This window comes from Carcharodon carcharias, chromosome 17 (assembly GCF_017639515.1).
Source record: "Carcharodon carcharias isolate sCarCar2 chromosome 17, sCarCar2.pri, whole genome shotgun sequence".
NCBI classification, from domain to species: domain Eukaryota; kingdom Metazoa; phylum Chordata; class Chondrichthyes; order Lamniformes; family Lamnidae; genus Carcharodon; species Carcharodon carcharias.
In genome coordinates, this window is record NC_054483.1 from 16116988 (window position 1) to 16131395 (window position 14408).

A 14408-nucleotide genomic window follows, 5' to 3' on the forward strand; every position below is an offset into this window, starting at 1 on the left:
ATGGGAAATCTTTCCAAACTCCATTTTATGGTTGAGACACCCATAGTGATGACGACTGTGAGGGGAATTAGCTCAACTGCTCATTAACATTTTTGTTTTTGTACAAACACCAAGTCCTTCTCCCTGTTGCAGTTTCCCTGAGGCAGAGGTAAACTTATGACCTCATAACTGTGCCATCATCAAGTTGGCCTATCTCCACCTCCATAACATTGGCTGACATTACCCCTGTCTCAGCTCATCTGCTGCAGAAATATTCATTCATGCCTTTTTTTAACTCTAGCTTTAACTATTCAAATGCAGTCCTGGCTGGTCTCCCACATTCTACTTGAGGTCATCCAAAACTCTGCTATTTGTGTCATAACTCTCAACAAGTCCTTTTCCTCATCACCCTGGAGCATGCTGACCTACACTAGCTCCCAGTCAAGAAGGCAATGCCTTGATTTTAATATTTTCATCCTGGTTTTCAAATCCCTTCACGGTTTTGCCCTCCCCAATCTCTGTAATTTCCTCCAGCCCAACAGCCCTCCAAGGTATATGTACTGCTCCAGTTCTGGCCTCCTGTGCGTTGCTGATTTGAATCATTCGACCATTCATGGCCAAGCCTTCAGTTGCCTAGGCCTCAGTTCTGAAATACCTTTCCTACACCTCTGCCTCTCAGCTTCACTTTCCTCATTTACATTACTGATTAAATCTACCTCTTTGACCAAACTTTTGGTCATCTGACCTCGTATCTCCTTCAGTGGCTTGGTTTCATACTTGGTTTGGTAATGTTCCTGTGAAGTACCCTGGAACGTTTCATTACATTAAAGGTGTGATATAAATAAAAGTTGAAATACAATTTGATTGCCACTGATGGATTACCAGTAACTGATTTGGCGATCAAAATTGTTCTGAAACATTCACAAAAAGCATCTTGGCAATTACTCTCCTGCCAATCTCTCTGTGGAAAAAGCTCACGGACTCCATTAGGTGAAGTTCAGGAAGCTGGAAACCCCTTGGGGTGATGAAGTAAGAAAATCATGCATTCAAAACCATATACCACAACTCAATCAAATAGCAGCATAATCAGAGCATTGGTAGGGAACCTCCTCACAACTGATAGCGATACCTCACTGGCAAACCCCCAAGAATCAGCCGTCCACTTCACGTCTTGGCAATAATTCAGAACCTGCTGAATACTTGGTACAGGGGAAGAAAAAGAAAATAATTCAGATGAAAGTAAACACAAAGTGCATTTTGTCTTGCGTGAGTTTAATTGGATTTTCACCACGTAATTACCAGTGACAATGTTGCATGCTTCATTGATTCTGCATCAGGGTAGACAACTCAACCCATACTATATTTACAGAATAGTTGATTCATAACATTCTATGACACACCTCTTACAGGTTGCATTTGAGAAATGCTGACAGTTTCCCAGATCACTGGGTAAACCTAAGCACACAGCGACTGAACATATTGTTCAAAGGTATTTTTTTGTAATCACATCTCTCTCACAATGCCATATCTGTTAAATCAATTTTCTTTTAAAGTTGTAACCTCATTTATATAACCTGGCAATTGTATTTAGTCTGTGTTCTAACCATTCAATAACTAAATGAGAGCATTTTGCAAGTGCATTCAGGATCAAGGCAAACTTTGCTAATACAATGCAGCTATGTTCTAGTCATGTGCTCTGTAGGCACTCTGTTTTATTAAGGAGAACTAAAACTGAAACTCACAAATCCAATCTTTCAGGTCCTGGTAAGATGGGCTTTCAAGCAATTTAATTCAGAAAGATCCAAGTTTTAACTCGTTCATGCTGACTTAGTTAATCCCAGTCTGGGAAGAAGACAAGGTGCTAAACCCAGCCTCAAAAATATCTTGTTTCAAGAAGGGCAAGAGGTTAAAAGAAAAAAATCAGCCAAGGTTCCTTATCACCACCCACTGATCCCTGGTGGAAACACCAAGTGAAGATAACATTAGGTTTGGTTGTGATGCCTTGCTATGCCAATTAGCTTGAACTCACTGTGTGAGCTCATGCACGGAGAAAATGCCAGTTGAGTAAGATCCCAAAGGAGTTTCATCACCTGTGCAACCTGAGGAAGGAGCAGAGCCTTCAAAATTAAAGTGTAAAATTGAATGAGTTTGATTCTTCCTGTTAGGGAAGCTTTAAATAAAATAATCACACCAACTTGTATAGGATTGTGTCAGGTCAGTCACACATGGATAACATGATAACTACCTCCAGTGTCCATTCAAAAGAAGCAGGGGCTCTACAAAGGGGTCACAAAATATTTGTGTTTGGGGAACTCAGGGGTCATAGGTCTCTGTCTGTCATAACCAATTGTTTCTACTAGGCAATGGATCTGTCCAGCCAATTCAATTGGGCCTTTGTTATTTGGTGTAGCTGTCTCTGGCAGTATATCAGTCTCAATCTGACGAAGAAAATACAAAACATTCATGAGGTGTGGTAGGTATGATCTAATTAATGGGTTTTTAAGCCAATTTTTGCCTTTGGGTTACTGCAGACTCTTCTGCACAACATCTCACCCTCCTTTATCATGTACCATCTTTTTGTGTTATTTGGTGTTTTGGATCTTTACTACCTTGCTTAGTTTGGATAATTTAGCTCCTGTTAATTTGAGTTAAATTCTCAAGTAACTCTGACCTTATCGAAGTATCCAGGGTGTTTTCACTGGTCCTGAAATTAAATGAATTTTCTGATTACAAGCCTCAGATAATAAGTAGGAAAGCTTACTGTAAATTGCATCAGTTTTGGATTGATCCCGTGCCTCCACTGGAACTTTCATATGTTTTGAAAAGCACCAAAGCATTGCAACTTCAGATCTCCTTTACACTTTAATTCACAAGAGAATTTAAGGAATAGTGAACAAATGTATAGCTGTAACACATATTTTCAATATAGATATTATGAACAACCCCTTAAAAAGGTAAAAGTAATAACTATGCTGAATAATTTTCTTGTACATCATTATACTATTGTATACTTCCAGCTGCAGAGGCCAATGACTTATGAATAAGAAAAAGGAGCAGGAGACGACCATAGCGTCCCAAGAGTCTGCTCCACCATTCAATGCAATCATTTGATCAATACCTGATACAATACTTGATCTATTCAGAACTGACACATTCACAAGAATTGTTCTGAAATAATTCACAACTAGCTGCTTGAGTTTATTGTATTTAAATATTTGTCAGGTTAATTTAAAAGGTAATTATAGTCATACATGGAAACCAAATCACACAAATTGTTTATATGTGGCTGCTTGCTCCCTCAAACAAACTGGCTCAGACTCGACAGATCAAAACTTTAGAACACTTTTATTGAGTTAGGCTGGGGGCATTGTTTTAATTGCAGATGGGTTTGAACTCCTTATGTAATGTGAATAGATTAAATAAACCTCCACTAAGTCAAATCTAGACAAAAATGCTCCATTTCTGTCACAAGCCCTTCCAAAAAAATACTTCCAACTCACAAATTCAAATCAAGGTTGACTGGATAGTTGTAGTGTTCACCCACAAATGTTTTTATTGTTTAATTTCAAAACCACAAGTAGAATATAAATATCAGTTCTTTCAGGCAAAGGATAAGAACAGTTTCAAACAATTTTTACTACTCACCAGAAAGCACTTTCAATCAAGAATTGGAGAAATTGCTCAAAATGAGACAGCAAATCATTTCTCAGAAAAGCCTAAAATATGCTAAAGGTGAACAAAAACAAGAATGAATTGAAATAAATACACTATCTTGGCAACTCATTCTTTGCAATGACTTCACTCGAAGCTCAGAGAAAGTCTCTTATTATTCGAGTGGAAAGTACAATCCATGATTTGTGCTAATCTTCGGTAACGTTCGGGGTCAGGTGTGTGCCTTCTGTGGCTGGAGAAATTAGAACTGCACTGCTCCAGGAGAAATGTTAAACAGAGATGGGTCAAACGTCTGCCCTTTAAATGGTGAACCTTCAGCATCCCAGCCTTTCTTCAACATCTCGTGCACTTTCTAGAAACCGTCAACAAATAATAAATAGTTTGAGAAAAGTGAGGAAAATATGCCATTTGTCCTAGTTTGTAATAACATAAAGCACATGCATGAGTTTCTGCATAGATGCGTGTTCACGAATGCAACTTAACAACTGCCAGCTGAAACCATTGACCATATATTTACATTTATGTAACCAAATGAAGAGCCATAGACAACAAGAACAGTTGGGAGAAAATAGAACAGTGGATTGGAAAACGATATTGTCACTACCAGAGTCCAACAGCAGCTTTTGGACAAATTAATCTAAGGCTCCTCTTTCAATCAGGGTCCACTGAGCATGAGTCAGTATCAAATCAGTTCCTTGTGGCTGCAGGTTTACAATATGAAACTACCCAAATTTCCAACATCATCTGTTGCTAAATTAGTAATCTCGTTCTGAGAGGCCTCAATTTGAGGTAGTGTGGTAAATGGAAATTCACAGGAGAGAGTTTTGAAATTTCAATAAAATCATATTATTGCAGCATGTAAAGAAGTTGTAATTCATTCATTCTGTGCAATATCTGACTATGGAGTGCAAAACATTCAAGCTCTCCACAGAACTGCAATCTATATCCCTCAAGCACTATGCTTAACGTAACACATACAATCCAAGTAACAACATACTGACCTTGTCATTTACAATCACGCAGATAATTTGCTTAATCAAATCAATGGCCCTCCACTCACTGGTGAACTAGTGTTTTATCCACTCCTTTTTCAGATCCTCACCCACCAACAATACTTATCTTCTGTCACGGATTCTCATGTGTAAAAGTTACTTTTCAACTTGAGCCCAGCTTTGGTAAAGATTGTTCTGTGTACCGGACTCATGGAGGGAAACAGAAAGTGGGATGTAAGAAAAAGACCTAGAATCTTTGACCCACTTTTTAGATACCAAAGGGAGAGAGACCAAACTTGTTTGGTTTTGCCTACAGGCTACAGTAAAAAAAAAGTCGCATCAGCATTCCTTAAAATAATCTCTAATGATCCAACTGGTTTGGCTGCCATTTCATTCAGCCATCAGCACAAATCTATATTTAGATGTAATTAAGACATGTCTCCTGCAGAACATTTATCTACAGTTAAGTGTTTTGCCAATACCATAATTTCTGTGTGGGAGCAACACATTTCTCTTCAGGATTCTGCCTACTTATTGTGCAGCAAAATATATGTCCATGAATAATACCAATCACACAATTATGAAAAATTGAAGAAACAAATAGAATATGTGAAATGGCTTAAGGACACAAATCTACAGTGCAGACACGGCCCATTTGGCCAAATTGACCTTCACCAGCATTTCTGCTCACATGAGTCTTATCCCACTGCTACGGGTAATGAATCGAATGATACAATTTCTCACACAGCAGGAAGCTTGACTTTTAATCAAAACTCTTAAATAGAAGCAAAATTCAGAATCACTGGTTGAGAAAGGAAAGCCTCGTCACCTCTCAAAACACAGTATTTCACATGGAATTGTTTTTTTAAGTGCAGTAACTGCTGTTAAGTAGTCACACACAGCAATAATTTTGACCCAAGTAAAAATACCACGAACAGAACGTTTATCTGAGTTTATCAGTGGAGTTGGTCAAAAGAGTAAGAGAATACTCTAAAACAAAAACAGAAAATGCTGGAAAAACTTAGTAGGTCTAACAGCATCTGTGGAGAGAAAAACAGAGTTAACATTTTGAGTCCGAATGGCTGTTCCTCAGAGTCATATGGATTTGAAACATTAACTCTGTTCTTCTCTCCACAGATGCTGTTACACCTGCTGAGTTTTTCCAGCATTTTCTGTTTTTGTTTCAGATTTCCAGATTGGCAGTATTTTGCTTTTATTTAATCTCAGCCTAAAGTTTGGTTTCAATCCTTTCAGCGAGATTTAAACCCACAACATCTTGACTGAGGAAAAAAAGAGATGCCCAAATAAAACAGTAGAATTTGTAACAACTTGCACATTTAGCATAGTAAGATAAATTTCACAGCAGAGTTACGAGACAAAAAACTGAGTCCGAGCCCATGAAGGTGGCATTGAAGTTTTTGGTCATTGTCCTAAAGAGCACGGTTTTAAGCAAGGTCTTTTTCAGAACACCAATAGTGTGTGGAACAGACACAAATCACTTTCACCCCGGTTTTCACTAAAGAGTTCTAAATTGCGGATTCACATAAGCTGGTTCTCTGCTTGAATGGAATTTGTATCTGGCAAGCTGACTGTTCAAGAAAAAAGTCATGATCAAACGATGTACCTTTTCATAATGAGGGGAGGAAAATTCACTGGGCACTCCATACACCTTCAAGCAGTCAAAGAGCATTCCAAAACAAAAACAGAATTACCTGGAAAAACTCAGCAGGTCTGGCAGCATCGGCGGAGAAGAAAAGAGTTGACATTTCGAGTCCTCATGACCCTTCGACTGGCTAGTTCACCAAACTACACAAGCAGTTGTATTTGTATTCTGGTACATCCGGGTGTATTGAAAAATCACCAACAAAAGGTGGCAAACTCTTATTTATTCCAGAAAAAGCTGCAGCTTGCCAGAAAAAACTTTTTAAAAAAGATGTCTCACTGTCCTAGGCTGCATTTTCCTCATTTATTCCTTCTGCTTCTTTTCACAAATCACTTTCTGACTATATCTTTCCCCATTATGCCCTCTTCCCCTCCCATTTATTTGATCTTTCTGGATTTTGTCAGTCACCTTTGTGGTAGCTCAGACAGTTACTGTACAGTGGCCTCACCATTTCAACATGTGCATCAAAGGCACCATAGATAGCAATTGGTCAGCTGTCCCTTGATTCAAGGATGACATGCACTCAGGGTTACACATTCCTGCCATGGGTCTTCAGGTGACTGAGCAGGTCGATTTTTGACCTGCAGATCTCTGGGCACATAGGGCAAGACATCCCATGAGGTAGTGGAATCTGGAGTGCAGGATTTGTTCCCTTTTCTTCTCTTCACTGCTGTCTCATCAAGCTGATTAGTACCAAGTTCCTCTCAGTCAATAAGGTCAATGCTGCCGTGCTTCAGGGAGAGCTTCAGTGTTCTTTCTTTGTCCTCCTCTGGAACATGGCCAATTGACAATTGAGAGAACAGGCCATGGTAGGCAGATCATTTTCAGTCATACAGACGCAGTGGCCAGTTCCATCAAAGAGGATTATCTAAGAGTTTTGTCCGAATGCTTCTGAACCCGGCTTCAACAAGGACAGTGGCATTTGTTTGGTAGTCCTCCTGTTGAATCTGGAAGATGAGGCACAAGTCCTGTTGATGGAATTTATCTTGTGTTCCTATCTGTTGCTGAATCATAGTCCAGGAGCATGATGACGACAACTGCTCTGAGCATGAAGACATTTGTCGTCAAGTCCTGTGGCAACGGAGGAATGGAGATGGAGACAGGGCTGTGAACCTGGAAGTCCCTAGTCAATAATCTTCTCAATGGCAACAGATGCATGAAGGTGATTGGGTACCTGTGTTGAGACAGAGGTGTTCTTGGCAGAATCTGAGTGAGAAGTCGACTTCAGGAAATCCTCCACTCACTCCAAATGGGGATGGGGTTAGAAAAGATGCATCAAAATAAGTTATCCCACTTTCCCCTTGCTGGGAACCACACCCAGTGGGATCACCAATTTTGTGGTCAAAGAAAGCTCTACGTTTTGCAACTTGGAATGTTAGAATATTCATGGATAATCTCAACATTGTCTAGAGAGACAATACATTTTACCCGAATAAAGCTTTTGAAATTTGTCCCCTAACTTTACTTCAGGTAATTAAAAAAACATAGCTTTTGTCACAAAGCATTCCAGCATTTCACTTGCTTAAGCATTATTGATGCACACAGCAGATGCTTAGGCTGGAAGACCTGCCCTCAGGTACAAATGTCACAGTTCTAAGCAAAAATAAAAAGCCCAAGTGACACCTTCAAAAGGAAAAATCTAATGAAGGCAATAAAAGACACAATGAAATTCATAATCAAGTTATTTAAAAACTTATTTTGATCTTTAAAAGTTGCAGTAAGGAAAAATGGAAACGAAGAGTTTTTCTGTAGCTTCGAGCAATTCCACTGGTTCCTCAGAAAACCATGACTGAAACGTTGCCATATTCCGATAGATCTTTCCATTCAAGGTGTTACCAGATATAAGGGTTGTGGACAGGAAGCATGAAACACTTTGATTATTAATATATAAATAGATAGGTGCTCAGGGAATAGTAACTATTTCCCAGCTCCCAATCACTTTCTTACCGTTTCATGACTCTGTGGTTTGCCCTGCATTTTCTGATGATAATCAAAGGTTAGTCTGTCCAGCACTGCATGCTCCTCCTCATCCACCGTTGCCATTGACCGTTCTTTGTTTATCTTGTCTATGTCTATAGTCTCTTCACCTTCTAGAATTGCATTCCACCAGTATTCCCCATTTTTATTCAGGTTAATCTGTGAACAGAACAAATATTTTAAAAGATTTTCTTCATAAAACTGAACAGTTAAAGGCACCTGGGGTAGAGGATGTACAAGTTTGTCATGGATGGAATGATATACCTGCATGGGAAGAGACAGGTTAGACGACGCTGTTCACTGTTACAACATATGAAATGAGATTAAGTCTTGCTCTCAGCAAGTCTTGCACTAGACCACCTAAGTCAGGCAAAATAGTTTTGCATTGTATCCCCTATTAAATCCCAGTGCTAAGAATCCTCAGTGCTGGCCTATAATTGGAAAACTATCGTTAATTGTGAAAATGCAAACCTATCTTTGGATGGGCACGACACGCACTGAACATTAGTCAGTAAAATCTCTCGTACAGATCTTGACTAGTGGTTCGCACAGTGATCTCAAAGCACCTCCTGTGGACCTATACCTCACTTCCACCACTTCAACATCCCCGAGTGAAGAACAATATTTGCAACAAGGTGACTTAGGAAGGGGAATTTTTCTCTTCATTTTGAAAATGTCTGAGCTACAATAACAAACAGAATTCCACAAAAATCTGAAATAATTGTAATTTTTTTAAATCATTTTTCTGTTGCACACATTTGGACATCAATGCCTTGGGGGTTGGCTGGAGTGATCTAATTTAACATGAGTGGTGACATCATTAAACTGAGATGATGCAGTTTCAACTGTACATTTAGTTCATTGCTATCGGACTCTGTCATTCAACGAGGTTGCCATCAGAATTCAACATCTCAGTCGTGGAGAAGAAAAATTGAGGAGGGAAAAAAATAGAGCGTTACAATTCAAGGTAATTTTCTGTAACTGATTTCAAGGAACTGACATTGCTGTTTCTTCAGGCAACTGATGTCTGCGGCAGCCAGACATATCTTATGTCACAAAGTATAAGTAGGGGAAACCTATTATGGTTGGGATTTTTGTGGCTTTTGCAAGCCAATATATTTGCTGTGCAGGTGGCTTTTACATCAGACTCCTTTAAGTAATAGTGCCTCTCAGCAACTCTCAAATCGCACTTAATCACCAGGCACAATACTTGATGGAAAACTGACCTTCAGGCAGACCAGATTGACCAGAGGTGGGCAAACTTTTCAATCGGACAGCCGATGGAGTGAGTTGTATAAGGAGTCAGCATAAATGCTCAAGAACAAACAATTCTAGTAAAGGCAAACTTTGGTGCAAATAAACATAAAATATTTATTATAATTATATCATAATGATGTATTGTATACAATAACAAAACCAAACATACCCTCTTTTTCAAACCCTCTTGACTTACTGTGAATGATCAAGTTGGTCACCCTACTCTACAATGGCAAAGTTCGGTGTTACTCTTTTTCTCTCCCTACAGATGCTCTCTGACCGGCTGAGTACTTCCAGCATTTTCTGTTTTTAGTTCTGATTTCCAGCATCTGCAGTATTTTTCTTTTGCCTTGCCAATGTAAATGCTTCTGGACTGTGATTTACAATATGGTGTTGCAAGAACCACAAGGGGAAAAGAGTGAAGAAAAGAGGGAGAAAATTGGAAAGGTCAAAAGGTATCTCAGAGGTAGTCACCACATCTTGTGGAGGGTACACTGATCTGTCTCCTCTTCCTACTTTTCATCCCTGGAGCTGGGATTTAATAACCTCACAGGATATTGAACAAGTGGTACTACCTCTAATCTTCTCCATACCTATGAGGGAATATGCTTCTAATTTTCACTTTTCTCAAAACACAATACCGTAACCTTAAGCCACACACTCTTCACTTGATATTACATGCATCATCCTTCTGAAAATCTAAACCTTAGCTGCACCCCTGGCAAAAGCAGATGATGCTTTTTCAACTCTAATTTTTAGAAGTGCACAAGCAGCCTATTGCTGAGGTGCCCATCTCAAAACCAAGATTGTTTATGGAGACCTTCAGTCATACAAAACTTGGGGCTCGCTGCAGGTGCCAGCATTTATGTTTGGATATTTCAACCCCTTGCCACCAGCAGAATTTCAGATCAAGTATTTGCTAGGTCTACACATCTGCTACCCTCTGGTTCTTCTGCCTAATCTATTAAATCTGTGTCCTCTGGTTTCAGACCTTTGTGCCACAGACAAACAGTTTCTCCTTATTTACCATATCAATACCCTCATGATTTGAACAAGTCTAGTAAATCTAACTTTAACTTTCTCTGCTCTTAAGGAAAACAACCCCAGCTTTTCTTATCTCCATTTCACTAAAGTTCTACACCCCCCTGGAACCATTATAACTGTGGCTATATGAATTTATAAAACAAAAAGTGGTTAGCAAGAACACAATGATGCATGATTTGTTAAAGAGTATAGATAAGTATATACTATTTAGTAGGGTAAGTGCACTCTGTGTATTACTGTGCCCCAGGTTCAAATCCTGGAATGCCAGCAGACATGGCACCATAAGTCAGCAAAAATCACCACTTTTGGTGACGGAATGAGAAAAACAGGGAAACAAAAATTATTTAAGAGTTGACCTGACTTTTCTTAAAGGTTATTAAAATGAAATAAGTCCAATATTTGAAGTTACAACTGTATATACTTGCCAAAAATGCAAATCAAAGCTAATCTCTTATGCAATACAGTACTGAATGCACATTCATGCTGCTCTCACTGCTTCTCCATGTGCACACCAATTGGCCAGGTGCCAGAAATTGTACATGGCTCGCAGAACAATCTACTTGCATTCACCAGTGTCAGTGAGTCACTAAACCAGTCAGGTTGCATACTTTCCCTGATGTAGCCGCTGACTGCATTTGAAGATAAGGTGTATTATATGGTAAACAAACAGTTAAGTGATGAACTGAAAAGGAACACCCAGTGACACTGCCATGTTCAAAATCAGATGTCTGTACGTCAAGGCTACAAAGTCCCAACTACCAAGCAACTAGCAAATGGGTCATTCCCCAGCTTTGCTGAGAACAAGCAACTTAGTAGCCTGCATTTGTGCAGCCAGCCCTTGTTGGCTCCTTCACTTTTTTAAAGTGCTTCCTGAATTTAGAATACATTGTGTTTGAAACTCAAGTAATAATTTCATGCAGCTGAAATGTGAATTGAGCTAATTTCAAACTTATGAACTCCATTCTCTAAAGTTATTATCATGCAGCCAGGAGTGTGGGAGGATTCGCTGCACAGGTCTGCAGAAGAGACGTCTAACATACTTAATTGGCAATCACAGCTATCCTGTCAGCGAGACATGAACCGCAAACCAGCAGGATTAATTTTCTGTGCTAATTTTAGTGTATCTCTGCTTGCACTATTTTTACAGCCAATTTAAAATAAATACATGCCATTCAAAAATTCAACCCAGAATTTATTTCTCCCCCAAGTGGTCAACAAAAGCAAGGTTAGCAGAACGTTCAGCAGTAAGCTGCTGCTCACCTAGAAAAAACTGTATTGGGCAGTAAGATCAATGAAAGTGAAAGAACTAGGATAACTTTTTTGAAGATTGTAGATGGGTGTCTCTCTTTTATATTCTTCCCCCTTCTAACATATTCAACATGAACAGACCATTTTGCTCAGCCAGTCTTGCCATTTATACTCCCCCCTCAGGTCTCCTCACATTGTTCCTCATCTAACTATCAATATAACCTCCCACTTCCTGCTCCTTCATAAGTATATCTAACCTCCACATAAAGCGAACACCTATGCTCAGGAAGGTTCCTCAGGTACCAGTGCTCATGTCCTCTGCCAATTACCTATTCATTCTGTGTAACAGTAACGGTGAGTAAATTTTTCAATTGTGAATTGGAGGTGGTGGAAGGGGTAAGCGAGGGGAGTGAGTAAAACATTAACCTGTCAATCCTGTTTCTGTCCTCAAATAGCTCCCATACCTGCATGCTCTCCAACAGGTATCACTGGGCAATCATTCAGAGCAGGAACCATAGCTGACTTCTTTCTTCCTCAATCCAGGAAAATTAAGGATAACTTTAGTGTTGTATTGATAACTTAATGTAGACCTGGGATTGAACCCTCCTGTATGCCTCAGTATTGCTGACCCAAGGAACCAGCCGAAGATTTCTTCCTCCGTATCATTTTTGTGAAGATGGATGTTTTAAAAAAAAATTTTTTAGGAATATGGTAGTATTCTGTAAAGAGGGCTGTGAGAGTGTGTGTGTTTGTGTGTGTGTGTGTATAATTAAACTGAGAGAAGGTTAGTAAAGACAGTTTGTCTATGGGAGCAGAGATGAAAGGTAAAGGTGCTCAATGCATGCATTTGTAATGAGAGGCTGTGGTGAAGTTGAAAGTATGAGTAAATAGGTTGGCTTTTGAAATTTGCATTACAAGTAGGAACTTAACTTTTCAGCTGTTAAATTTCCAAGAGAGTTTAGAAATGACAAAGGGCTTTTAGAACTTACAAAGGTTTCATAGGTAACCAAGGGAAGGTTATTCAATTTTATTTTACTCAAAAGTGGAGGCAATCGGAAGATATGAACCATGTTCATATTTTGGAAAATTTAAGATCAAAGTGGAAAAAGATATTTAGTTGAGTTGTGTTGGCTGTGTGGGGGAGATGCCCTGGGACCAGCTCTATGCTGAGAAAAGTTGTGAATTTGAAGCAACTATCCAGTTTCAAGCCAGAGAAGTTTCAGAAAGGAGTCTGTTTCTGAACTTCCTTCGGTTCCACAGCAGAGTAGAAGACAGTGACAAGTCGTGTGCTATGCTTTATAAAAATAGCAGCAGTTTTTACCTTGGGTAATGTTACTGGATTATTATGTTTAAAAATCTCTAAGGGAGCTGTGGCCAAGTAGTTTACTTGTTCTGATCAAGTGGGTTTTTTGGGGCAATGTTTTATAAGACTGTTTCACTGTGTACTTTTAATCTTGTGTGTTTAAGTTTTTTTTCATTCTCGTTAATAAATCTTTTAATTTTAAAATGCTGTGCTGATGCCTCAGCTTTTTACAATTTATATCAATGACTTAGATGAGGAAAGTGAAGACATGATAGCTAAATTTGCAGGTGACACAAAGATAGGAAGGAAAGTATGCTGTGAAGAGGACATGAGGTTGCAGATGGATATGGATAGGTTGAGTGAGTGGGCAAAGATCTGGCAAATGGAGTTTAATGTGGGAAAATGTGAAGTTGTTCACTTTGGCAGGAAGAATAAAAAAGCAGAGTATTACTTAAATGGAGAACAGCGGCATAATTCTGAGGTGCATGAGTCACAATGCAGGTACAGCAAGTAATTAGGGAGGCTAATGGAATGCTCTCCTTTATTACAAGAGGGATTGAACATAAAAGGATAAAAACAAAAATATCTGGAAATACTCAGCAGGTCTGATGGCATCTGTGGAGAGGGATACAGTTAACGTTTCAAGTCCGTATGACTCATCAGAACTAAGAAAGAATAAAAAAAGAGGTGAAATATAAGATGGTTTGGGGGGGGGGGGGACGACAGGTAGAGCTGGATAGAGAGCCAGTGATAGGTGGAGATTGCCAAAAGATATCATAGATGTCATCAGCCTATGACATCTTTTGGCAATCTCCTCCTATCACTGGCCCTCTATCCAGCTCTACCTGTCCCAGCCCCTTTTAAACCAGCTTACATTTCACCTCTTTCTTATTTTTCCTTAGTTCTGATGAAGAGTCATATGGACTTGAAACATTAACTGTATCCCTCTCCGCAGATGCCGTCAGACCTGCTGAGTTTTTCCCGGTATTTTTGTTTTTGTTCTAGATTTCCAGCATCCACAGTATTTTGCTTTTATAAAAGTAAGGATGTTATGCTTCAGTTGTACAGGGCACTGGTGAGACTACAACTCGATTACTGTGTGCAGTTTTGGTCTCCTTATTTATGGAAGGATGTAAATAGGTTGGAAGTGGTTCAAAGGACATTTACTAGGTTGACACATGGAATAAGTGGATTGTCTTATGAGGAAAGTTTGGACGGACTGGGCTTGTTTCTACTGGAGTTTAGAAGAGTGAGGGGTGATTTCATTGAAGTA

General features: G+C 39.3%; 1 protein-coding gene across 1 annotated transcript in view; it reads right to left on the reverse strand.

The window, feature by feature from the left end:
* Window positions 1–1234: 1234 nt before the first annotated feature.
* The window catches only part of nudcd3 (NudC domain containing 3), a 36427-nt gene continuing 23253 nt past the window's right edge, over window positions 1235–14408 (reverse strand). Inside the window, exons 5-6 of the mRNA XM_041210191.1 lie at window positions 8254–8442; window positions 1235–4003 (exon numbers count right to left, since the gene is read on the reverse strand). Of these exons, the coding sequence (XP_041066125.1) occupies window positions 3893–4003; window positions 8254–8442 (300 nt within the window). The 3' untranslated portion in view covers window positions 1235–3892. The remainder of the gene's footprint in view (window positions 4004–8253; window positions 8443–14408) is intronic.